The following is a 27983-nucleotide window of genomic DNA, read 5'->3' on the forward strand; positions in this document are numbered from 1 at the left end:
CAAATTGGTTGCTCTATAAACATTCATTGATGGTGGTGTTTTCTGGAAAACTTTTATCAAAAATTTGGGAATCCATCCAATAGCCAACAGACTGGGCTTTTTCTTTTTCTTTTTCTTTTTCCTCCCCCCCCCCCCTTCCATCTAGATTCTTGTATTCAGAATTAGGTCTTAAAACTCTTTGGGGGAAGGAAAAACATGTTTTGGAATATTCCAATCCCTTTACTTTTAGAACTGTCATTGAGGGTGCTAAAGATGAATTGGAGTGCTATTTAGCAATCTGTGAAGTTTCAACATCTTTGCGGAACCAAGTAGGAATCTTGGAAAAATATATTTTTCACAGATTTAGCTGTCAGTTTAGATGTTCTTACCTTCCTTTTTATGTTCTGATGCTTGAAAAAAGATTGGGAAAAACTTAAATTATATGAACAACACTTTATTTTCATGGAATTCTAGTATCAGAGGGCTTTAACATATTTTCAAGACATTCTAGGTTAATTCTTCTAACACGCTCACATATAAAATAGGCTACGAGTGTCATTGTTGCCCCCTTTTTGCAAAATGGAAGATTGAAGAATATAATCCAGGCTTCACATTTCTTCCAGTAGATAGCTCTGCCACTGAAAAGGGAAAAAAGCTAAAAATTAGACAAGCAAGAGCTGGTCTCCACCCTGACATATTTTGAATTTAAATGTGTATCTTTCTAACAAGTTATTCATGTGGGACATATTTAAGTACCCAAAAAATCCTTGTGGCTCCTAAAGTCAGATTTAAAAAACTCTCATTTGATGTGTATTCTATTTATTTTATTTTTTAAGATTTTATTTTTAATCTCTACACTCAACATGGGGCTTGAATCCACAACCCCAAGATCAAGAGTCACATGCTCCACCAACTGAGCCAGCCAGGCACCCCTGCAAGTGTATTCTACTTAGAAGATAGACTTGTCTTGTCAGTCTCATACTTTTTTCTTACTGTGAATAGTTTCTACAGCCAAGTAATGATGTGAGTGTTGTAGTAGGACACATATCTGATCTCTTTCACAGGTTTATGGTTTACAATAATTAGAGGTGTACATTAAGTCTCCATTAATTATAAATATGTGTCTGGGTCTAATTTATCTTTTTTTTTATGTAGACATCAAACATTCATAGTATGTAAATTGATTCATTTTCATAATAATATAATCAAACCCAAAAAAACCTTCGTTTCCCAAAAATGAGCTGAAGCTATTAGAGGCTAAAATGATTAGTAACACCACTATTACATAGTGTATACTTAATTGTCAATTTTGAAGTACTTACCTTCTAAAGAGGTGTTGGCATTCATTTAGTCAGTCACTCATTCATGTGTTATATCTCACCTCCTCCCCAAAGCCACCTGGAATGTTCTCTCTGATCTCAAAGAAGTAATTCTGTTTGCCTTGTTCCAAAGTAAATCTGTAGCTATTCTACCTGGTCTTGATGCTGCTTCATGCTACATGGGGAAGCAGGAGGCAGAGTGAAGGACAGTGAGCTACTTCTTTGCACAGGGAAAGAGCATTGGACTGGGAGCCAGAACACTCATTCATATCTGGACTCATTCTCTTTGATCTGGAGAAAGTCACTTAGCTCCACTTTTCCTCATTTTAAAACCAGAGGTGATAATACCTTCCTAATCTATATCATATCATGAAAATTTAAGTTTAGTATGTTTATGGAGAACTGAGGATATGACTGCATATTTAGAAAATTTCTGAAATTTAGTGTGACTGTGAAAAAATCATAACTATACAACCTATCACTATATTATTTTTTAAGATTTTATTTTAAAGTAATCTCTACACCCAATGTGGGGCTCAAACTCACAACCCTGAGATCAAGAGTCACATGCTGTAGGGACTAAGCCAGGCGGGCACCCCATTGTATCATCATATTATTTTTAACAATCTAAAATTCCATGAATATCAAATGAGATCATGTTTATGAAAGGACTCTTAAAATGGCAAAGCTCTATTCTTATAAATAATATTAATATTAATATTTCTATCCCTTTGATCTCATCTTCCTAGCCAATTACCTTAAACAAACCAAGTTATATTCATCACTAGGGCTGGCTTTGTGCATTAGAGCAATCCTATTTAAGGTAGATGCTAAGGATATATACATGGCTAAGACCTGGTTCTTGAGTTTAAAACATTTACACTCAGCTTAAAAGAGTTGTGCTTGGTACTAAGCAAGTACTCAATTTACATTAGCTGAATGAGATAGTACTAGGGCATACTTAAAGATCAGAATCACCTGACTGCCTAAAAACAATGAAGAGAGGCTATAGCCGAATTTGGAGCAGGGCTAGGGAGAAGGTGTGGAGTGGAGGTGGGGAATAACCATACTGGTTTGGTTGCATTCCAGTTTGCCTGTTTACTTTCAATGATATTTAGACTTTAAAGGCTATGGATAAAGGTATTTTGAACCTGAGAGCTGTGCACTTAGGACACATTGTCATTGACTCCTAAGATGTAATAATGTTTTCTATTACATTTTTAAAATATGCTTGATTTCCAAACATAGAACCTTTATTCTCACATTATTCATTAAACGACTAGTAGTTAATGTAACAGTTTAAAAAAGATTTTAAACCCAGTCATAGAAGCCAACATATTAAATTATCCTTCATCTATTGATAATGGAAATTTATTCTAAAAATTATTTGGACTTCTGACAATTAGAGATCTCCATTGACTCTGTGTCCCCCCTTTTTCCTGAATTTCAATTGCCAATCTATGAGAAGAACCCATTTAACCTGTGTTCTGAGCAGTGGCATCTAACTGTAAGTTTGATGCTTATTCAGAAAAGATTTTGTATTCTATCCCAAAATATTATATAGACATTAAGAGTATGCACATATGTATGAAAAACATTTTTTTCTCAGAATACAACTATCAGCCCAAATAAAAAGTTAAAAATTTTATAAGCCAAGATAACCATAGCTAATAGCTAATAGGAACAGCAGAGAAATAAATCAATCTTCACACTTGTATGAGGAGAAAAAAGGCTCGAAACAGATATATTTTCAATCCGTTCCTTCATAAAATAACGTTCTAGGAAAACAGCCTATAGCCCATAGCTCATCCCTCCTTGTGCAATCAGACACTCCATTGTCTTCAGAGGGAGACCTGCTGCCTCACAGGCCTGGCCCCTCTTATGGGTGAATAGCTTCTGAAGAAGCATTGTGACATCTGGATGTGGAGTTCTTTGAGGCTGCAGTTCTGGGGAGAACCATCATTTTGTTACAGAGCAAGAGTTCTATCTGAATTTCCTGGGAATCGGTCATCACAGGAAATTATCAGCAATTCATGGACTTTCCTTTTTGCGTTTGCTTCGGCCTCGAGGGTAATCACAAAAGATTATAGTCTCCATTTCAGCTTTCATATCACTGAAATATTCTTCTCTGCCGAGAGCATGATTGATTTCCAGAGGCCAGCTTTTAACCCCGAGCTTCAGGAGGCCGGTTGCACTGCAGTGGTTTGATAACTGCCAACAATTGTTCTTGTGATACTGTTCTGTTGTGAAGCAGAAATTTGATGATTCCTGGATAATTATACAAACCCTTTTAAATCAAGTGATATATCCACTTCTTGTGTTGTTAGGTATAGGTATTTGTTCCATTTGAGTAAAGATGTTAAAGGCTGGTGGAGACAAAAGGGTGAATAAAAATTTCAGGCGAGTGTTATGAAGGCTTTGATGTGCCAAGCATCCTGATTGGCTGATTTTCAGAATGGAAAACAAAATAATTTAAAAATAGTTCTGAGAATCTTCATAAGGAGTAGATAGATTATAAACCAATGGTTTATAAGCCAATGGTTTTGGCTCCATAATGTGAAAACTTTTCATGAATGTTACTGAGGGATTCTGTATTTCACAACAACTTGTTATGTGGTGCATGTAGGTTTTTATCCATGGCTTGACTAGGAAATGTTGATGCAATATCCACGGCCAAAATATAAGCAAACTAGACACATTTACGTGGTGATTTCATTTTCTGTATTCATTTTTCTCTTATATATGTTGCTTTATTCAGAATATATAGAGGCAGAAAAGGCTTTGTGTATATTTGAAACAAATCTGGTGGATAAGATAGCTTTGCCTAGAAGTGACTACATTTCCTTCCAAATTCAGAAGAAAAGGAAGACAGTTCAGTTCAGACTACTTTTAGTTTGAACTGTAGCTCCTTGCAATCACCTAAAAATGATTATAAATCAAATGGATAAATGTCAAATGTCAAGCTGTACCATTAACAGAGCATTATTCAATGAAGCAATTATCATCGCAGAGAACAGAGTAGGGCACAATATGGAAGCTCTTTATTTTACTTTACAAGTGTGGTATATTTTGTATAGTATAAATGCAGGGTTGGACCCCAAACCTTTTTTTGCTAAGAAGAGTTAATATGTATACACATCCATACAAAAAGGCAATAGCAAGATGAATATATGACATAAAATATTTTTGATGTCACCTGTCCAGAAAACCACTCCGGGACCACTTTCCTAATAAAAGCCCTAAAATGTTAAGTGTTATAAGATAAGCTTGCAAGGAAGAGGACCAGTAGAATCCACATCGATGTAATCATGGAAATCTTGGATGGGAATCAGGAAACAAGAACAGATAAAATATAGGATGCTCAGTTGAAGTAAAATTTCAGCTAAACAACAAATTATTTTTAGTATAAGAATATCCTATGCAATGTTTGGCACATACATATATTCTTATTAAAAATTATTTGTTGGGTTTTTTTAATGTTTTATTTATCTTTGAAAGGCAGGGAAGGGCAGGCAGAGAGCTGGACAGAGGATCTGACACAGGCTCTGTGCTGACAGCAGTGAGCTTGATGTGGGACTTGATCTCACAAATCGTGAGATGATGAGCTGAGCCAAAGTTGGACTCAACAGACTGAGCCACGCAGGCACCCCCAAAAAACAATTTGTTGTTTATCTGAAACTCAACTTTGATCACCTTATAATTTTATTTGCAAATCTGGCAATTGTAGCAAGAGATCTGGGTTCTGGTCTTGGCTGAAGAGGTTCAAGCAACTCACTAAAATTCTCCAAATCTTTTCTTATTTTCACATGAGAAAGCTGGACTAAAGTCAGGCTGGTGGGTGTGGGGCCTGGCCTACCGGTTTTACCCAGCACGGTTTTCAGTGTTTATTGTATTGAATTTCCAGTTAGGATTCTGCTTTGGGAGGGGGGGTGTTCTGGGGCTCAAACTAAAACAAATTAAAAAACAATTTGAAAATGTAGATGATCTCTGACATTTTACCACTGTGTAAGGAGAGTACGGCAGGGAGAGTAAGAGCCCGAGATGCCAAGGATTGGAGCATTGCAGCTTGTTACCTTGCATGGAGCCTTGTCAGTCTTCAACTGTCAGGTTTCTTCCTGGTGCAAGGGTTAGAAACGTGTTGTCCTGCATTTGGGGAAAAAGCATTCCATTTTCCACTTTGCTTTGCAGAATGAAGAATACATCCCAACACGCCTGGGTTTCTGATTTTGCACTTCTTCCTGCCAAGTGGGGTTTTCTTTTCATCTTCTACCTTTTTAATTTGTGTCACGGACCTGTTTTGCCTCAGCATTGGGATATATCTGATTAGTTACTGAACAGCTTTTCAAACTTAGCTTTGACAGAATGGTTTTGAGAGGATGTCAGTTAATGTATTTGGCTGCTTGGGAAGCATATTGATTTTTAAATCAAAAAAGCTCATCACTTCCCTAGTCTCTTAGAAAGCCTTTGTAACATTTTTTTAGCCTGTTTACCAGAACACAGGCAAACATATTCTTACTTACTTATACATGGAGACTTTCACTGCTAACTTTTAAAGCTACATTTGTAAGTATCAGCAAGTAGTCTTTAGTTACTTGTATGGCATTTTTTTTTCTCCTAAAGTATGAAGAATTTTGTTTTTTGAAAAGATATTTCTCAGATTTACTTTTGGCACTCAATTTTATGTTATAGCAGTTTAATCTGGAAGACAAAGTTTTGGAGGATATTTTCAAGTCACTATTTTAAAAACAAATGGAAAGGTCAAAAACAAAGTGCCTATCTTCTATCTCAGATATATTAGCCTATCCTTCCAAACTTCAGGATGGGATGTCTTTTTCCAATGTACTGTAGAATAATCGCTTCTCACGATCTGTTCTCAAATGAATCTCTATCTTTTTGAGTATTTTGCACATCTGTTGAAAACCTATTCTTCAGTCCATAATCCCAAAATATTCTATTTCTTTTTTTTTTATTTTTAAAATGTTTTAATTTATTTTTGACGGAGAGAGAAAGAGACAGACACAGAGCATGAGTGGGGGAGGGGCAGAGAGAGACACAGAATCTGAAGCAGGCTCCAAGCACAGAGCCCAAAGCAGAGCTCGAACTCACAAACCACAAGATCATGACCTGAGCTGAAGTCAAAAGCTTAACTGACTGAGCCACCCAGGTGCCCCTCTATTTCCTTTTTTATTTTGCCCTGAGAAGAGACAACACTAAATGACACAGGAAACAACTGATCAATTTAGTTTAGATTCTCTTGGTGAATCCAGTTCCTGTTCCCATCACTCTGAATCATGTACTATAGCTTTGTTAGTGTTGGGGGGGGGGGGGGGGAAGGACAGGCAGGTAACATAGTTTATTATCAACTTTGCATATCTTAGGCTTTTTTTTTAATTAATTTGTTTTGAGAGAGAGAGAGAAGGTTAGGGAGGGGCAGAGTGAGAGGGAGAGAGAGAATCCCAAGCAGGCTCAACACTCTCAGTGCAGATCCCAGTGTGGGGCTTGAACCCACAAAACGTGAGATCATGACCTGAGCCAAAATCAAGAGTTAGATCCTTGGGCGCCTGGGAGGCTCAGTTGGTTGAGCATCCGACTTCAGCTTGGGTCTTGATTTCACAGTTCATGAGTTTGAGCCCCACATTGCACTCACTGCTGTCAGCAAAGGAACCCACTTTAGATCCTCTGTTTCCCTCTCTCACTGCCCCTCCCCAACTTAAGCTCACTGTCTCTCAAAAATAAATAAACTTAAAAAAAAAAAGAGTTGGATGCTTTACCGAATGAGCCACCCAAGCGCCCCAAGCTGTTTTCGAAATATGAATATTTATTGAGTTGCTATTGAGAAATATAGATACTTTGAAGGTAGTAACTTTTTCACAGAAAAAAATGTTAATAGCATTTATCATTTTCTTCTTTGCTATTAAAATTCATAGTAGAGCTAAATTCTTATTAATTTCCTAAAAGATTCCAGGTAGTTTTCATTTTTCTTAAAAATTTTGTAAATTTTCTTACATTCTGTCATAAGGGCATCTAACAATTTCGTAAGAATTTTTTTGTTATTTTATCTTTGACATTACTGATCTTTCATATCTGTATGCACCTACTGGCCAAAAAATATTTTAGTTACAGGAACATCAACTCTTAAAGATAATACAAAAAACTTTCAAGAACTTTCTTTACATCCTGATGGAAAAACACCTCTGCTAATGGTTTCCAGTCACATCAAAACATTTGCTTATTTAAAAATGGAAACAAAGAAAAGCGCTGGGTTTTCTTAGGAGATGTAATTCAGCTCATTACCTTAATGCTTTTTCCCTGCATTGAAAAGGAGCAGTTACTATTGGAGTTGAGGGTGGTCTGGGCATTACATTAACCAATTAGACATTTCCAAATGCATTGTTTAACCTGAATATGGGTAATGTGCAATAGAATGTTTTAGTTTACTTATCTATTGTTTGAATAGGAACATCAACACCCAAAACATTGCATATGTGTGTCCATGCAATAAGGTCTGAGTGAACCTTCAGTTAAGTCTCATACCCATTGCAGACATAAATTGAAAGTCTTATTTGTTAAACTGAACTTTTTGAAATGCTCTTTGATGTGGCTTCTTAAATTACTCAGCGGCATAACTACAGCTTTGCTGCATCACCCTTAATCCCTGGCAGCATGGAAAATCACCAGGCATGTGGAGCCGCCAGGAAAATGGAACATTTTACATTTGTACTGACCACATTGGTTTCATACAAGGATGTACTGTCAAAATTAGACGTGCGGCTTCCATAGGGCACCCAGGTCTAAGCTTGCAGCATCTCCCACTAACAAAATAACTACTGTCTAAAAAAGAACTTAAAATGTATTCCTTCTACTCAGAATAATTTTAAAATTATCTGTCAAAGGTATTAAACTGGTTTTCCACTAAAGAGAGGGAAGTGGTGAAATCACCCATTCATTTGCTTTTAGTCTTTTTGTTTTTACCATTTAGTAACTCCTTAAAGTTCTAAGAGTGTTAAAATGAAAAATATTTTTTATTATTTTAGAGAGGGAGCACATGTGCACAAATGGGAGAAAGAGGCAGAGGGAGAGAGAGAGGGAGAGAGAGAGAGAGAGAGAGAGAGAAAATGAATCTTAAGCAGGCTCCACTCTCAGCATGGAGCTGAACTCAGGGCTCAACCCCATGACCCTGGTATCATGACCTGAACCAAAATCAAGAATTAGTTGCACAACCGACCAAGCCACCCGGGATCCTCAAAAAAAACATTTTCTTGTAATATGTTCATAACTGTTAGATCGTGGACCAAATATGTACTTACCTAAAAAACACAAGAAGTAGCATACTCATTTTGCTATTCGCTAAGTACCAGGCCAACTGCACTGCACAGAAACCCACTAGGAAGGTTTGCAGGTGAGAGGCCTCTAGCACTTAGCGCTCATCTTTAGAGAGCTTCCAAAATGCAGATCACTGTAGTTGCCCTTTCCCTTGGGAAATGATGATGAGCGTAGTGGCTCTGACAACCAGCTGTTATCTTGGTACTTGGTAGTTAAAGGACATCCTCTGCAGAAATCTCACAGACCACTTTGAAAGCTGAAGAACATGCCCCTTACTTTTACCAGGTGTATGATTCTGAATTCTGTATCAACTTCCCTAAATCATGGAGTAATGTCATTATTTTTACATATTTGGTATGGATTTATATGTAAAAGTATCAACCATAGTTGTATCAAGACAACCAAAATGTTTTTAGGAATTATCTGTGGTATAATATTGTGGGGTTTTTTTTTCCCATTCTCCTATCTGATTTTTTTTAAGGTACTTGAAACACTCTGATAATACCTTATTTATCACTTTAGATATATGGGTCTGTTCACCTACAACATTGTATTTTTGAAGCCTTGCCTTCATTGTTTGTCCAATTCCTAAAACAGTGCATGATAGCCAAGTAATCAACCTTTGTTAAATCAATGAATTTTCAAGAAAAGATAGTGTTTGTGCAAATTGCAAACCATGCATTTATAAAAGTATGATGTGTTAGAAAAGGAGCAAAAAGTCCCAAGGACTGTCTAGGTTGATATGAAACACTTAACCTCTAAAAATGTTGCCCCTTTTACTATCAGAGTGATCTTGAATTTTATTTAGGAAGAAATCTTGAAATTTATTAAGGCAGAAACACAAATCTCTTAGCATTCTACATTTGTTTTTATTCATCCAAAAATAAAACTAAGTTGGAATTTCTCCAAAACGCTCCTGGAAAATGCAGTTTAATTTTTCTTTCCAAATAGATCTTCAAAATAGATCACAGGGTACTTTTGCTTACTCAGTCATCCTTACTGTCACTGAAATATACAATCTTGCTTGATGAATCCCAGAGCTTTTCAAAGAGGGTCTGACAATATGGAATTTCAATGAAAGATGTCAACCTTTCTAAATTAATTTAAACAAAAAAGGGGAGGTGGATGAAATTCTAATCTGTGCTCTACTCTGATTGGTTGCTTCAAATCTCTGGGCCGACTCCACTCATATTTTCTATACAGAATAATACTGGCCACCATTAGGGAGACCCTAGAAAGGGATCCTGGGATTCCATTTCATTTCTGCGCAGTCACGTACCTCAAAATACTTAGCAGTCTACAATATTTGATAAAGAAGTAGTAATAGCCATAGTAGAAATAGCTTTATTGAGACTAAGACTAAGATATAATGTGGCCTATAATTTTCTTAGGTGTGTGTTGTGTTACTTTAGACTTTATACCAGTTCTGAATGACTGCTTAACTTTCCAGTAGAGGAATGGTATCCCATTGTAGTGGGGACACAATGGATTTGGTTTGCAAGGCACAGCCAATATGTGGTTTCAGCAAAAAGCTGGGGATATGTGGGGGAAGCACCTTTCCAGACATACCACTCCTGGTTGAATCAACAGTCTGTGAAGAGAGTGGCACGCCATTTGTCTTCCTTTCAGTGACAATGACGGAATCCACGTGGACCCCTCTCAGGGTGCTCTGGGTAGGAGAAGCAGTGTCAGTACGGCAAGTCTCTGCACTTACACATTCCAGATGCAAAAATGCAGGTCTCATGGTAGCGTGCAATTCCAGTGTGATGTTCCATGTGGTTTACTTTTATTGAGCTTTCTGATTTGAAATCCCAAACAGTACAAAGCTGAGGTGGTTGCGCGAATGTTGCCAATGATATGCACTTGTTTCTGTTTCTTGATCTTTGAGAGAAGAAATGTGTCTTTGTGATGGTTGTGTCTGTTTTGTTTCTATTTAAGTTTTCAAGGATTTGAGAAAAGTAAAACAATAATAGTAAGGCATGTGGTCAGAGTATCCAAATATAAAAGGCAAAACCTTTTTTGAAGGAACTGCAGAGGAGTATTACTCTTCAGTGATGTAGCCATCACTTTTAAATGTGTCACTTCATTATATTTGACATTTTAATGAGCCCCTATTGTCACATTCTTTTCCATAAATCTGAATTTTAAAAAGGAAGGGATGAAAAACTGTCATTCTTTCTGTACTATTGTAATTTGATAATATTGCCCTTAAAAAAGTGATGCTTTGCCAAACTTGCAGAAAGTCCTACATCACAGGGTTTAGTAGTTGAGGTCCTCTGGGCAGTAAATCAAGGGCAGGTGTAAATGATGACCATCCCCTGCTGTGTGTAATCTCTGAGTGTTCCCTCTAAGTATTTTTTTCTGGGTGCAAGTCCAATGGTTACAATGGGGAAGGAGGACAGGACACCCCCAATTTTTACATGTGGCTCTCCTGAAGTTACAGAAGAAGAAATGGGCTTATTCTAAGAGTGACAAAAATGGATCAGAAACAGGAAAACCCAGACTTCCCTCTTCAGGAAACTTACTTAAGCATCAAGAAGGCCTTCTGTGTAGCTGGAGTAGACAACCGCCTTCCAGACTGCAGAAGCGCTAGAAACACTCACCCTTCCTTCAAATCTCACACCCATCAGCAGCACCACCCACGCTGTCTGTCATCCCTGCTCCGTGTTCCATTAGCGGGGAGCAGCGTGGGAGAGACTCCTGCCTGAGTTTGAATCCTGGCTTCAGACCTTTGGACTCAGGGGTGACAAGCTATTAAATCTCTCAAAGCCTCAGATTCCTCATTTGTAAAGGAGAATGATAATCGTATCTGCCTTGTGCGATGGTGGAGACTGCACAAAATAATCCCTTTGGGTAATTCCTGGCGCGTGGTAAGAGCTCTATAAATCTAAGCTGCTCTTATTATGATGTTTATTGTTGTTATTCCACAGCTAAAAAAGGAAATGAAAGGAAAACACCCCTAGGAGGGTAACGCATTGACACCACTGTTAAAGGGAGGATCCTGGATGCTTAAAATGTGAGAAAATCAGAAAAGGGAGAAAAGAAACCCAAAGTAGGGGTGGAGCAAAGAAAATAGACTTTTATGTACCTTCTCATGCCTCACTATTTTGCTTAACAGTCGCTTCTTTTTCCAGTCCCAGTTTATACTGTTGGGTTTTTGTTTTTGTTTTTTTCATGTTTTAATTTTTATGATTATAAATATGTCCTTATGTTGGACTCATCCTACCCTATCTAGTCTGGAACAATATCTGACATATTAGGCCTGCAGAAATGTTTGTTGGATGACTGATTTTTATTTTTATTTATTTTTTTATGTTTATTTTTATCTATTTCGAGAGAGAGATAAGGAACAATCAGGGGAGGGGCAGCGAGAGAGGGAGACAGAACCCCAAGCAGGCTCTGTGCTGTCAACATAGAACCCAGTGCTGGGCTCAAACTCACAAGCCATGAGATCATGACCTGAGCCAAAACTAATAGTCAGTTGCTTAAGTGACGGAGCCACCCAGGTGCCCCTGGATGACTGATTTTTTTTATTTTAAAAGTCAGGGATGCCTGACTGACTCAGTCAGTGGAGCATCTGACTCTTGATCTCAGGGGCATCAGGTTGAGCCCCACGTTGGGTAGGTGGGTGTGGAGATTACTTTAAAAAATAAAATCTTTAAAATAAATAAAATAAATACATTTTAAAAGTAAAAAAAAAACAGTTTATACTTCCATTTAATAGAAAAAACTAGTATTGCCTGTTCTATTGTACAATAAGTGCTTACCAAATGCCTTTCAGAACATTGGTTAAAATAGATGGCTAAGTTTCAGATGAAATTTTTCCATCTTTGAAAATAGTACAGATACCTGGCCACTTAATCACATTGAAGAAAACCTTGTAAAAAAATAAATAAAAAGAAAAAAGAAAAAAAAGAAAACCTTGTACAATCCTTGAGCAGTCTGTTTTGCTTTTTAATTGGGTGGTGCTCAGTTTATTCTAACACCCAGACCCACTTGATGGCTAGTGCAATCATTTTAAGACTCTTCCAAGAATATAAATCAAATTTCAGGCCTTGTGAAAATTGTTGAGATAGTAGGGAAGTTTGTATTTCTCTGTTCTTTGCCAAAAGTTCCCGCTAGCAAAATTACCTACGATCTAAATATCCTTGAGAACGAAGCCATTTGGTGATGTAGCCCCTCCATTCAATTCTCTCTCCACCCATAGTGTTCCTCCTGCCTTTAGTGAGGTGCTGCTGTGTTTCTTTTCCCTGAGGCTAAGTTTTATTTGCAGCTGCATATTTTTATGTCATAGCCTACACTGTGAAGACGTAGATTACTTTGTGCTATGCTCAATGAAAATAGTACTTTTTAAAAATTAATAGAGATTTATGGTTCCATAATCCTGGTAAATACATCAAAGATACCTGTTTGCTCTTATTCTGATTGAAAATATAAAAGATGGTGTGATAAGGCCAGCTTCATTAATTCATTTATAAGTACTGTAATATAATAGTTCATTTGTCCACACATAGCCTCCAATTATCTCCTCAATTCCTGGTAATAGCCACAACCCCATCTTTCATTTTTATTACCTACCAGTTAATTGCACTAATAGGTTTAGCTTTTCATTTCTACATGATTTTCATTAGGAAAAGTGGCAAGTGTTAACTCTTGCTGCTTTTTAGTTAGTAAGCATTTCAGGCTTTTTAATCAGAGATGAGCAAAGAAAATAAATTTTTAAAATTTCATGAAAATGTGCTTGCTAGCCTCAAAATTCCAGATGACTACTTCTAACTTTTACTTTTTTAGAAAAGAAGAGGCTTATTTGGGACCAATAAATTCTGCCAGGTAAGGAACATTGGAAGCTAGAGCTGTGTGGAATTTTTTTTCCTTAAAAAAAAAAAAAAAAACCTTCTTTAGCATAGTGTACAAAGAATCACAATTTTCTCAATCCATATACAGCTTTCTTGTGCAATATAAATGAACATAAGCTAACTTAATATGAATATTTAACAAACTATTTGTTCATTTTAAAGTAATATAAATATTTTAATAGAGATGTTTGAAAACACTTGTTTATTTTGAATAATCAAATGTCTATGAGAAAGCCAATTAATGTTTGAAAGAAAATTCATACTCTCATTTAATTGTAATATCTCCAATAATTTTCCTGAGTATTTTACATATGAGATCATTATGATACGTATATATACTTTTGACTATACTAAACTGACCACTTGCATCTATCACATTTTAGGATTTATGAGAATGTTTTATTCACCCTGATGTTTTATTCATCCTGAAAACTGGGAATTGAATAAAAGAATTACCACTAATTTAGTTATCCATATCTCATTATAGTTACAGAGAACTGACATGCATTCGTGGAAGAAAAAAAATATAAGTTAGTATAAATTAACATCGTAGTTATTATTTTCATCTAACTTGTAGAGTGTTACAGAAATGCCAAGAAAAGAATTCAGGATTTTATCACTTAATACTTTTAAGAACAGAGAGGGAAAGATCGGAAAACCTTCTCTCTGTTATTCCATGTCTGAATCCCACTGAAATGACTCCGGTACTTGTAGCTCTTGTGTCTGGTGGCAGATACTCAAAATCAGCAAGATAGTGTCTGTTTCAAGGTATCAGCTGAGTTGGCAAGTGAACAATCTTTTTTAGACAATTTAAAGTTTTTTTTTCAACTGAATTGTGCTCCCCGAAATGACATTTGAATAAGAAATGTAGAGGGGTGCCTGGGTAGCTCAGTCAGTTAAGTGGTCAACCCTTGATTTCGGTTCAGGTCATGATCTCACAGTTCGAGAGATGGAGCCCCACGTTGAGCTCAGCACGGGACCTGCTTGGGATTCTCTCTCCCTCTCTCCCTGCCCCTCCCCTGCTCACACACTCTCTCTCATAATGAATAAAAATTTTAAAAAAACAACAAACAAACATAGAATTCTGTGATAAACAGCAGAGGAAGACAAAAGAGATTTAGACGGGGGAGGAGAGAAGGGGAGAAAGAGGGAGGAAGGAGAAAGGGGACAAGGGGAGAAGGGGGGAGGGGGGAAAGGGAGTGAAGGGAAGGGGGGAAAGGGTGGGGAGTGAATCTTTTCCCAAAATCTCTGTAAAAAAATATAGAGAATCAAATGGAAAATAGAGAAAATCTGTTCCAAGTGAGAAACATAGGGGATAAAATTTTTACATGATTAGTGGTAAGTTGTGCAAAGGATAAAAGGCAGCAAGAGTTAAGGACAGGTGGCAAGTAATGGGATAAAAGGGCTGTGTGTTCATTTAGTTGATTTTATGAAGATGAGTAGGATTATGTGTATAAAGTAGAGAAGTCAATTCTGGTAAGCATTTCTTGAAGGAACCTCCTTAGTTTATTCTTCAGAGAACAGATGGCTGGGAACCTGCCTGCCTTTGTATCTGGGGTGCTCATCCACAATTCACCTTTTAGGATAGATTGCTCCCAGCCTTGGGAACACTAGGGGATATTTTCAGGCTGATGTGTTGCCAATGTGAGATTTAAGTAGAATAAAGTTGTACTAGGAGCTATTTGAAAAGTTATATTGGCAGCTAACAATTTCAAAATTTTAAAAGGAATGTTTATATTCAAGGGTCATGTTGGAGCTATCAGCAGGTATCTTGGTTTACTAAAAACTTGGGGCTAGGTTATTGTAGATGTGTCTTTTGTCTTTGTTTCTATATGGTGGTATGGGAGCCACAGGAATATATGCATTTATTTTAGATAATGAAAGTTTTCATTTTTAATGTTAGTTTTCTTTTTTTAATGTAAGAAAGAATACATTAAAGCTATGATTTCATGAATATTATGGCTATGTTGTCAAAAAGTCAATTTTATTTTGATTTAAAGAAAAAATAAGTAAATAATAATAGCATAATATATGAATATGGCAAGAATAATGAAAGCAGCATACTGAAAACTGGTGTTTGGGAAAAATTCATATAGTTTTATCCCATGTAGTTCACACAGAGCCAGTATTTTTCAGACCCTAAGAAGAGATAACATCAATAAATTGCTCTTATTTTTAATCTTTGCAAAACAATGTACTATTTTTCATCCTGCCATTATAGTTAGGCTATTTTATTTTTAAGCCTGTTCAAACTGATTTGCCATCTCTAGTAACAATCAGAAAATATAGTTTCAGGGCGCCTGGGTGGCTCAGTCGGTTGAGCATCCGACTTCAACTCAGGTCATGATCTCATGGTTCATGAGTTCAAGCCCTGCGTTGGGCTCTGTGCTGTCAGTGCAGAGCCCACTTTGGATTTTCTGCCCCCCCCCTGCCCCTCCCCCATTCATGCTCTCTCTCTTTCTCAAAAATGAATAAACATTTATTTTTTAAAAAGTATAGTTTCAGGGCGCCTGGGTGGCTCAGTCGGTTGAACGTCCGACTTCGGCTCAGGTCACGATCTCGCGGTCCGTGAGTTCGAGCCCCGCGTGGAGCTCTGGGCTGATGGCTCAGAGCCTGGAGCCTGCTTCCGATTCTGTGTCTCCCTCTCTCTCTGCCCCTCCCCCATTCATGCTGTGTCTCTCTCTGTCTCAAAAATAAATAAACGTTAAAAAAAAAATAGTTTCATGTTTTACAAGGGGATGAATGAGGCTTAAGTGTATGCATTTGTGAATAACCTAAAAAATGAACTACAGTTCTATTTTCTGAACTTTTGAGATTTTCTTTACCTGTGGAAGATTTTTTTTTTCTCATTAAGTACACTTAATACATCAGTTATGACCTTGAACGAAAGAAATCTCCAGATTTTCCAGTAATGATATTTTACATTTAGTAGTTAATTGTAATACTCTTAACAATTTTTCTTTTTTATGTTTTAAATTATCACACATAAAATTGACTTTTTAGGGGTGCATGTAGTTCTATAAATTTTAACACATGTAAATTCGTGTAACCACGACTACAGTCAGGATATAGAATAGTTCTGTCACTCCAGAACATTCCCCTCTTCAAATTTTTGTTCTGTATAGTGGGAATACATTGTCCTGTCATGCCCCTTAAACTCTTAGCAAAAAATAGGCTACTTTACTATTCAGTAATTCTGTAATCCACCCTCTTTTCTAATGTACTTAAGTTCTTCTAATTGCTAATTTTGTACTTTGTTGATTTATATTCCTGATCAGGGATGATATTCATTTCTCTTCTCTACCAAATATCATCAACTAATCCAATCCTAAACTCAAACCTCAGGAGATTTCCTACCTGATGGTGTCAGTGGATCTGTCCTTATTCGCATTACATCGGTTTATAAGTAATGCTTTGTTCATCATCCGCATTGTTTTTTGAACTGCCAGTTGTCTGATGTTAATGCTGGAGATTATCTGGAGTACACAAGAGAATCACCGCTCTGTCTCTCTTTTTATAGGCTCTACAAATAGTGTTCTTACCTTTTCACGGTATTTTCATGGCTTTATGCCATACTTTGTCTATTGTTGAGTACTTTCATCACCATGAGTTTCTTTGAATATGTATGGAACATGCAAACCAAAGGAAGGAAAGTCACAGGTTATAAGTCAAAACTTTACTTGATCAGTAATTAAACAAAGGTTGCATGTTAATCTGCTTTGGGTATTTGAGTGTACAATTGTGACATGCATTTCAAGTAGGATGATGTCAATCTATAGCACATAAAACATATTATTTTAACATAAAGATCAGAATTTTCTATGTTGTAATATGAGCCTGTCATTTACAAAATTTTGCCATAAATCAAAAATTTAGAAATTTAAATATATGCATAGTAATCATCATTGAGGTAATTTCAGACCATCTTATGTATCATCACCTCATATAGGGAAAACATTAACAAGTAAATTTGGACCCTGACCTTTTGATCTTAAATTTTCTTATTTTATGATTCTTTTAAGATTTTTCAAGGTTCCTTATATAGGTATAAGATTTCTTGAGATGTTGTAATTCTCCTGTGACTTGGTTGGGGGCGGGGGAGAGAGGGTCATTATTTCAAACCAGTTTTTTGTTCTCGTTTTTAATTACTGGAAACAAGTACATTACTATTGAGTGAGATTCTGTATTATCACTGTTTGGGAACTACAAGTTAAAACCCTAAGAAATAATATAAATACTTCTACTTGCTCACACTATTGTCTGTCCTTTGAAGTTGTAAATTGACTATTTTATCATTTGCTCTTCAGATGGATCCTGTGCAAAAAGCAGTCATTAACCATACTTTTGGAGTGTCCATTCCCCCAAAGAAGAAACAAGTTATTTCTTGTAATGTCTGTCAGCTTCGCTTTAACTCAGATGTGAGTATCACCTTTTCATTGCTCTCTGTAGTCTGTCAGGCTGAAAGTCTGATTGTTCTGGATATGTATATCTCTTCATATTTACATGCCCTCGAGCAGCCACTCCCACTGGTGGCCCACTTTCTTTAGCGTGCCACATTTTCCGATTCAGATTCAACATAGAAACCAGAGCAATAGAGTGGTTAATATCAAAAATCAAGAATTTCTCTAATCTCACTCAAATTATGTTTACTTTGCAAAAATACTTAAATAGCAGAAAATATTTTTTAAGGTTTGAAATACAATGAATGCTGAAGAAAACCATTGTTATTTCTCTTTATAACAAGTGTCACATTTTATGTGTATGCCAAATCATATTAAATACCTGAGAGAAGAATTTATTATACAATTTATATTTTCCCACAACATGGAAGTGTAGGGAAATCTTTGTAAATTATTTTATCTGGCCAGCATAACCATCCTGCTAAAAAAAGAAAAAGAAAAGAAAAAGAAAAGGATATAAATCACTTATTAAAATAGATTTTAAAATGTAAAAATAAGATAACATGAAATTAAAATAAATAATATTAGAATGTCTATAATACCCAATTACCAAGTAAAGCCAATGACCAAGACAAATCTGAATCTACAGCTGTATATTATATGTGTTATTTCCTGAGTTACTCCATCCCAGAAGCCATTTTTCAAAGAACATGTTACAGGATTCATGTTTCTTGCAAATACTAAAATAATAAATACTCTTATTTGCATATACCATTAAATGATATTTTGATAATTCTATATAGGAAACATAATAAAACTTATAGTCATTGGAAAAGAGTGCTTTTCTCATGCTTAATATGATTTGTAAAGGTATATTTAATGTGATTTCCATTAAAGGTCAAATAAATTTTTATGGCACTTGATAAAATCCTCCTCAACTGCCTATTCAAGAATTAAAGTGTTCCTAAAAAATTGAGAATTATATAGTATCAATTCATTTGAAGTCTTAATATTATCATCTGTCCCCAGATTCATCTATAGACCCTGCACAATCCCAATTAAAATCCCAGAAAGGATTTTTGTAGAAAATGCCAAGCTATTTCTTAATTTACATAGAAAAGAAAAGCCCTATAAGAGCTAAAGCTTAAAAAAAAAAAAGAACAACAAATTTTGAGGACTTCCACTTCTTGATTTCAATAGCCACCTTAAAATACAGTAATCAAGACTGTAATATTGGTGAAAGAATAGTAGACACATTGATCAATGGAACAAAACAGAGTCCAGAAATAGACCCATGGCTATATGATCAGTTTGTATTCAACAAAGTTGCAGTGACAATTCAATGGAGAAAGTCTAATCTTTGCAATAGATAGTGCAATTGGATATCCACATGTAAATTGTAAAAAAGAACCTTGACAGCTGTCTCATACAAAATTCAAAAATTAACTCAAATGGATAAGTATAAACTTAAAAGTATAAAACTTCTAGAAGAAAACACAGGAGAAAATCTATATGACCTTGAATTAGGCAAAGATTTCTTAGGAAACAAAAAGTATGAACTATAAAAATATTGGTATATTAGGCATCATCAAAATTAAAAACTTCTACTCTTCAATGACACTCTTTTACTTTAAGAAAATGAAAAGAAGAGCTACAGACTGGAAGACAGTAATTTAAAACATGTCTTGTATACAAAATATTTAAATAACTTACAACTCAATTAATAATAAATGGCCAAAAGATTGAAACAAGCACTTTACCAAAGAAGAAAAAGGAATGACAAATAAATATGCAAACCAGTGCTCAACACGATTGGCCATTAAAGAAGTACAAACCACAATCAGATACCACTCCACCTATTAAAATAACGAAAATTAAACAAATTGATGATACCAAGTGGCAAGGATGAGGAGCAACTGGAACTCTCATTCATTGTTGATAGAAATACAAAATGGTGCAGGGACTTTGGGAAATAGTTTAATAGTTATTTATAAGAAATTTTTATGAAGTTATAGATACATTTTCCATACAACCCAGCAATCTGACTTTTAGATATTTATCCAAGAGAAATGAAAACTTATGTTCATACATATGTGTCACCTAGTAGCTTTATGCATAATTGCCCCAAACTGGAATTGACCCAAATGTCTATCAAGTGATCACTGGGTAAATAAACAAAAGTATAGCCATACCATGGAATACTGCTTAGTGATTAAAAGAATGATGTACTGATAACATCCTACAGCATGGGAGAATCTCAAAGGCAGTATGTTAATGAAAGAAATTGGACTCAAAGACTGTATGCTATATGATTGCACTTATGTAACTTTCTGCCAAATACAAAACTATGGGGACAGAGATCAGTAGTCAACAGGGACTGGGGATGAGGTTACGGAATTGACTACAAAGGGTACGAGGGATATGAGGGAGGTTTTTCAAGTGTGAAAATATTCTATATCTTCATTACTGTGGTGGTTACACAACAAGTTTTTTTTCAAAACTCATAAAACTAAATACCTGCAAAGGAATGTTATTTCATAGAAAGTTTACCTCAGTAAACCTGGCTAGAAAAAAAAAGTCAAAGTGATAGGAATCATGAAATATTTTGTAAATAGAAGACTAATTCATGATAGAGATATAACTATGAAATATATTGAACTACAATATTACTACTAGATTTAAAGTATAATAGTTAAACGACTTTTGCAAGAAAAGACAGAATAACAAATGTTAAAATAGATCCAAGTATATATAACAGTTTTGCATAGTTATTATCCACATTTCTGTGGTCACATAGGGAAATGAAAGTCTCTGTAACTTTATGAATATAAAATGGCAGTGTTGGGGTGCCTGGGTGGCTGAGTCAGTTGAGTGTCCAACTCTTGATTTTGGCTCAGGTCATGATCTCACGGTCGTGGGATCAAGTCCTGTGTCAGGCTCTGCATTGACAGCACCCAGCCTGCTCGTGATTATCTCTCTCTCTCTCCCTCTGCCTCTCTCCCACTTGCTCTCTCTCTCCCTCAAAAATAATAAATAGACATTTAAAATGGAAGTGTTTACTACTTAACTGACCACTTACAGTGTTATGTCCATCTGAAGACATGATCCATACTTACGTCTAGCATTCCCACTGCAACAAGACTGGATGTCAAAAACGTCTCATAATACAAACAGGTTGCAAAGTGAAATTGCAAAAATTTTGCAAGAAAGGCAGACTTTCATGAAATCTGTGAATGTCATGTTGGAGAATTGTTTGATGCAAAGCCACTGACAATGGAGGATCTGCCTGTTAGAAGAGTTAACTTAAGAAGAGAAAAGTAACAAGGTTGATGATAGATTGGCTCTTCAAAAAAAAAAAAAAAATGTTTTGGGACACCTGGGTGGCTCAGTCAGTTGAGTGTCTGACTTCAGCTCAGGTCATAGTGTCACAGCTTGTGGGTTCTAGCCCCGTGTGGGCTCTGTGCTGACAGCTCAGAGCCTAGAGCCTGCTTTGGATTCTGTGTCTCCCTCTCTCTCTCTCTCTGCCCCTCCCATGCTCACTCTGTCTCTCTCTTTCTCTCTCAAAAATAAATAAAAACATTAAAATTTCTATTAAAAAAAAGCTTTTGACTATCAAGTGGATAATAGGGACTTTGGGGCAATTATGAATCCCTTGAATTAAAAAAATAACATATTTCCATGGTTCAAAAAGCAAATTAATTTCAAAACATACATTGAAAAATTTTGTTCCATCTCATTCCCCATCCTCCCACCCTCCAGGCCATTCCCTGTCTATCTGTAACCGCTTGAATATTTCTTACATATCTTACCCGAGTTTGTTTATACAAATATAACGAGGTATAAATATTCTTATTTTCTCCCTTTTCTACATAAAAGTTAGTGTACTATTTATACTTTTCTTTGCCTTGAATTTTATACATAACAATATATCCTAGAGTGTTGTCCTTATCAGAACATAGAGAGGCTCCCTGTTTTTTTTTTTACAGATGTGGTAGGCAAACGTGTCCACATCCTAATCTCTGAAACCTTTTACTATGTTACCTTGTACGGCAAAGGGGAATTAAGGTAGTAAATGGAATTAAGGCTGCTAATCAGCTGACCTTAAAATAGATTATTCTGGATTATTTTATGGCCAAAGATCCTTATAAAGTAGAAGTGGGAGACAAAAGAGAAAGTTAGAATGATGTGATGTGAGATCAACTTGACTGGCCATTGTTGGCTCTGAAGGTGAGAGAAGGGGCCACAAGCCAAGGAATGTGAGAAGCCTCTAGAAGTTGGAAAATTAAAAGAAAATTTATTTTACCCCAGAGCTTCCAAAAAAAGAACAGTCTTGCCAACATCTTAGTTTTAGCCCAATGATACCCAAACTTCTGACCTCCAGAACGGTAAGATAATAAATGTGTTGTTTTAAACCACTAAGTTTGTGGTAATTTGCTGTAATAGCAAGAGAAAACTAAGAGTAGTCTACGTGTGGATGTTCCATAGTTTATTTAAATAGTCCCTTATGGGTGAACACAGGTTGTTTCTGATCTTTTGGAATCATGTAGATTTTCATAGTCAATAAATGATAGCTAGGACGTAAATTCAGGTCTCTTGCCTTGAAAGCCATAGGTCTTCCTAGTATATTATGTTGCCTCACATAACAGTCTTACTCATTTACTTAGCATATATTGGGCTCCTATTTTATGCCTACCATCATACTCGGCTCTAGAGACCAGCAGCAACTTTTACTAGCAAACAATATGAATGAAAGCATCTAAAGATGAACTTTCTTAGATCCTCTTAGAACATGTTGCAGGTCTTCTGCTGTATGTTTTTATGAGTGCATACTCAGAGAGGCCATGCAGTATAGAACTCTGGATTAAGTTTTTGAATGTGATTTAAATCCTAATTCTGAACTTGATAAATCACTTCACCACTATGGGTCTCAGTTTCCTCTTGTTATATAACCTAAAATAGACTACATGATCTTTTGAGAGGACCATTCCAGCTCTATGATTAAAAATCATTTCCATGGCATTTCTGTTGGAAGGACAGGGTATAAACACCTCCACCTTACAGGTGGAACAGCTAAGACCCCAAAGGAATGACTACAAGTTTTATTTTTCATTTGTGTCATGGGTTGGGTCACAAGGAGGAATGCCAATCTCCTTTCCGTGCCCCAGGATTACTCTGGGAGTAGGTTCAAGTTTGACTTGAGTTTCATTTGATGTCAGTAATTTTCTTGATACTTACTAATAGAGACATGGACAAATGTATACAGGTGAGCATGTGACCACCAGCTTCCCTGTCGCCACCCAAAAGTTCTGCTGACAGTGGGGAAAGAAATTAATTTGTGAGTCATGCTAGACTCTGGGCAGTAAAGTCACAAAGTCTAGATGGCAAATTCACAAGTGTGACTTATACATGTTCTCCGTGTTTAGTAATGGTGCTATAATCTGCATAACTGAGCTCTGAAACTGAGCATTTTTTATTTGGGGGAGAGTTTATTATTTTATAATTACCCTATTTACATTTTAATGTAAGAATTAAGGAGATGCTCATCCTTATTTTCTTTAATAACATTTCTAAATCAGCCTGAGACTGAATTGGCTTCACTCTTCAGTGTAGAAAATATGTTTATTGAAAAATCTGGAAGGCAGATTTGCACAGTAAACAGACTGCATTCCGCAGTTCTCCATTACCCATGTAAAATGTACCACGGCAGGCTTCATGCATTAAAATTCAATGTGACCTAGTTTAAGTGTCCCGTAGCCCCCTTTGTCCGGCTTTTATCATCTCAGTAGAACTCCACTGTTGGAAAGCAAAAGGCTACAGCTTTATTTACACGATATACTGTTATGCAAATGAGCAAGCATTAATCACAAACATTTCCCAAATGAACCTTTACAAATTAACACCATTAACTTTGCCAGGGGCAGGCACTGCAGTCCAGGAATAATATGTCTTTCCCAACTGAGTCCCAGACATTTGCACAGATTTGTGCAGCACCCAAATCCTTAGTTTCTTCTTGGCCACCTTTTTTTTCTAACATGGTTGAAGCTGAGCACTGAGTTGTCCTAAGCCTGAATGCCCCTTTCTTCTCCAAAGAATGAGTGTACTGCAACTACAGTGTGGTGGTAAACTGATAAGCCTAAATCTGAATCTTTACCCTTTAGCTGGGAAATATATTACTAGAGTTAACCCTTGCCAGGGAAATAGGTCTATACCATCCTGTAGTTGGTTAAAAAAAAAAAAAAAAAACTCTCAAAATTATTGGGCATTTGGTTTTCACATGAAAAGATCAGAAACTAGAGCTAACATAGACTTTTAAAATAATTTTGAGGCTTAATGTTTTCTCATTTTTGGCTAGGTTGACAGCTGGCAGATCCCGAAGATTTTCTGATTTACATATTAATTTCATTTCTTTGGATAATAGTAGCAGAAGGATAAAGGAAACTGATCCTCAAACAGATCTGACACAAAATCAGGGCAACTTGATTTAAAAATAGAGATGATCTCCTCTTATTATTATTATCATCTCAGAACACGGTTAATCATAAACACCCTTAATATACTAGTAGGTCCTTTATGCTTGATAGGCAAATTGAAAGGAGAGCATAATGATCTTTTTAATCAAGTTTTATATACTCTAATTTAGGAATTGACCCTGAAATTTTGATACTCAGCATTAATACTACAATTGATTAAGCATGAGATGTAGTGTCCCTAATTGCTGACCCCACAGGCTTTCATTACTCATTTGGTGCTACCCCGTTTGATGTTTCAGATTTACAGTATTACCTTTGAATAGCACAATAACCTTCGAATCACTTATTGTTCTCATTTTCTTTATTTTGCCTTACTTTGTAGTTTCTCTAGATTTTTAATTCTGTTGTGTCGTTCTTTGTTTGGTTTTTGCACTTTGGTTACCCAGTAGCTCGCTCTCTCATTTTAGTTCTTTTTGCTGTGTTCTATTTCCTCATGTCTCGAGGCCTAAACAGATGACCTCATGCCATTTCATTGATTTACGTTGGACTAAGTACAAATGGACGGGAAATGAAGGGTTCGCTTAGAAGTTAAAATGTCAGGTTGACCAACCTTTGTGTGAGCATTTGTGTGGGTGACCCGACTGTCCTATTCTTTACTATAAATCTCTCTGAAATTTCAGAAAGTGCAGTCCTTCCACAATCCCCGTCAGTTCCTGTCTGAGCGCAGTTGGTGTGTGATCCGTATGTCCTCAGGGCCTTCCCTCAGCATTTTGCATCCTTGCCTTCCTAGCAGTTTTCTTTTGGATCAGGTTAAGTATGCCCTCCTGGTTCTTGCCACCTCTCTCTCTCTCTCTTTTTTGTTTTGATCTTATGCCCACTTCCTGATTTCTTTAGCAGTTCACAAAATACAATACAAATTCTCCGTCTTGCATAAACAAACTGCCCCCATCCACCATCTGCCATTGAAGAGGCTTTAGTGCCATTTCTGCCAGAGGACCTGGCATCCTCTGTCATCCGGCAGAGATTTTAGCAGTCATGAGATTAGGGAGAAAGCCACAGCTCTTGGGCCCACGTAAGCACCCTCTCCATGTGCTCTTGGCTGACCTTCCATCCCCTTTGGCCACTGGACCCGACTCCACCTCTCCACCAGCTGCCATGGGGCAGCAGGTCCCTGCAGCAGCTGCCAGCCCTTCCCTAGGAAGGGCTGAGTGGCCAACAGGAACCCATTAGACTCTGTGTTCGAAGATGTCCCTCACAGCCAAAGCTGAAGAGGCACTCAGCTGCAAGGGCAGCTACTTTCTTTTTCCGAAGGGTCAAGCTTTTTATTAGTCACCATATGACAGTCCTCCAGGAGATTCCACATTTTGCTATTGGCTGCCTAGTGCTTGCTTTTACCTCCAGAAATTCTAACCATGAGTTATCAGTGTTTCTCTTTCCGTGTCAAAACACGTTGTTTTCTACTGAATGACTACATTCCTCCTTCCTTTGTTCTCTATCTTCCTTCTCACCCCACTCCTCACCCTTTTCTCTTTTCCCCTTCTTCCTCTTTCTCTGACACAAAAGTACAACAAATATACTAGTTTCCCTGTCCTTCTTGGACATCTGTAGTGTCGTCATGAAGCTTTTTTGAGGTTTATAACTGGATTTATTGCTTTAAATTCAGAGGTACTTTACTTGGAAAATTCCCTAGAAGGCAAAAAACAAATACTTTGAGTTTATTATTTGAAACTCTAACCAGCATATTATGTAAAAAAAAAAAAAAAAAAGTTTATCCTGTATTTCCTGAATTCTTAGACATTGCATTTGATAGTGTGTTACCCTAACCAATATGTTAAGGAAAGAAAGCTTCGAACATTCTGGTTTTTTTTCAATATTTGACCCTCCCTACATCTCCATGGTCACATACATCCAAAAAATATCTACCTGTGTTGATTCTGCAGATCAACTGCTAAGCGTTCCCTCCTCTCCAAAGTACGTGTACAACCATTGCCTGCCACCCATACACATCTGCTCTATTTCTCTTAAAGCCTTCTAGCAGCTTCCTTAGTCTATCCATTTATACTATGTTTATATTCATATAATTGTAAAGAAATTGTCTAATCTCAATTATGTATAATGAGATATGTATAATTTGTTATGTATAATGAGATATATGTATATAATTTGTTATGTGTGTATATATATGTATATATATATGTGTGTGTGTGTGTGTGTGTGTGTGTGTGTGTGTGTACATAATTTGTTAGGGTTTTGTTTTAAAGAATTGATGCTGATAAAATATGAGGGTTAGAGTTTTAAAAGTACTGGTGCCTAGGTGGCTGGGTTTCACCTGTATTAATAGTGGTCTCCCATTCAGCGATGAAATAAGCCATGGAAGTTGGTCCTCACTGAGAAGGGAGTTTATGATGAGGAGGTTTGGAGAAAGCCACACTTAAGCTGAATTCTGCCGCTGGTGATTAAATAAAGAGATACCAATGTAATAATAACTTCATTGCTGGGTTGGGAACCGAAAAGCTTGTTGTAAAGTTTACAACTATCAACTGTTAAGCAGTACAAATTATTAGATAAATGAATAATTTTGTAAGTTTGAAAAACCAACTGATTCTGTCAAGAAAAAGAGACTGAAGATAGAAGGAATCAATAGCATCAAATGGAAATCTAGAAAATGATAGCCTGCTTTTGTCAAACATTTTACATTTTTCCCATAAATAAGACTATTTATATTGATTCTTAGGTGTGGAGGGTAGCGAAGCAGATAGGAGGTAATTAAAAGCATAAATCTCAGGAGCTTGGGAAGGTAATTCTGTGCTTTGCAGACAGAGCTGACAAAATGATGAACATTTTTTGCTTCAACTTGACAGAAATATAGCGATGGTTATAGGGAAAAGGAACATGCCGAGCTCAAAGTTTTCTTCAATAACTCTGTTTAACAAAGCTCTTAACAAAGTGTAGTCAGCTTTTTTGAAGCATATAGTAGTTACTTATTAAATTAAAAAAAAAAAAACCTTGCCTCCAAAGTAGGCAAGTAATATTACAAAAATGCCAGTCTTTCTCAACACTACCTTATTTTATTTTACTTTATTTTTTTATTTAATTTTCTTTAACATTTATTAATTTTTGAGAGACAGAAAGAGACAGAGTGTGAGTGGGGGGAGGGGGCAGAGAAAGAGGGAAACACAGAATCCAAAGCAGGCTCCAGGCTCTGAGCTGTCAGCATGGAGCCTGAAGTGGTGCTCGAACCCACAGACTGTATGATCATGACCTGAGCTGAACTGAGACACTTAACCGACTGAGCCACCCAGGCGCCCCAGCATTACCTTATTTTAAATGTGTATTTGGATAATTTAGAGCAGATCCTAAATTCATCACAAGGAAAGACTAGGATAAAGTGAAATTTTTGAAAAATGGTGAGCATTGTGACTTATAAAAACTCATCAGGTCCTGTACTTGACTAATGAGGAAATCATGCAACACAAATAATTCAATATTTTTCTGGCTTTCCTCAAGACACATAGATGCCTCACATGACATGCTACTTTAGGTATTTATATGTGTTCAATAATATTCAAAGTTACAATAATTAGCCAATATGATGCTGTGAAGAATAGCAAATATGAATGTTACAAGGAAAGTACC

The 27983-nt window shown here is 36.4% G+C and overlaps 1 protein-coding gene and 1 long non-coding RNA gene across 11 annotated transcripts in view; one reads left to right on the forward strand and one right to left on the reverse strand.

The window, feature by feature from the left end:
* Nucleotides 1-27983, forward strand: part of ZNF385B (zinc finger protein 385B) — a 400092-nt gene that overhangs the window by 321471 nt on the left and 50638 nt on the right. For 6 of the 9 annotated variants that reach the window (XM_019460969.2, XM_019460981.2, XM_053907266.1 and 3 more), the window contains 2 exons: nucleotides 13413-13451; nucleotides 17785-17895. In XM_019460969.2, coding sequence (XP_019316514.2) covers nucleotides 13413-13451; nucleotides 17785-17895 — 150 coding nt within the window. The remainder of the gene's footprint in view (nucleotides 1-13412; nucleotides 13452-17784; nucleotides 17896-27983) is intronic. The other 3 variants (XM_053907268.1, XM_019460973.2, XM_053907267.1) reach the window with 1 other exon arrangement.
* LOC109273905 (uncharacterized) lies at nucleotides 418-17219 on the reverse strand. Of its 2 annotated transcripts, XR_002083327.2 has the most exons (4): nucleotides 17020-17219; nucleotides 16835-16953; nucleotides 5372-5441; nucleotides 418-617 (listed from the first exon to the last, which is right to left on the reverse strand). It is a non-coding gene; the product is annotated as an uncharacterized LOC109273905 (long non-coding RNA). The 2 variants fall into 2 exon arrangements; XR_002083328.2 differs by lacking the exon at nucleotides 5372-5441 and having other exon boundaries at nucleotides 17020-17208.

The sequence above is a fragment of the Panthera pardus genome, unplaced genomic scaffold (genome assembly GCF_024362965.1).
Source record: "Panthera pardus isolate Hobbes unplaced genomic scaffold, ASM2436296v1 HiC_scaffold_10, whole genome shotgun sequence".
Lineage (NCBI taxonomy): Eukaryota > Metazoa > Chordata > Mammalia > Carnivora > Felidae > Panthera > Panthera pardus.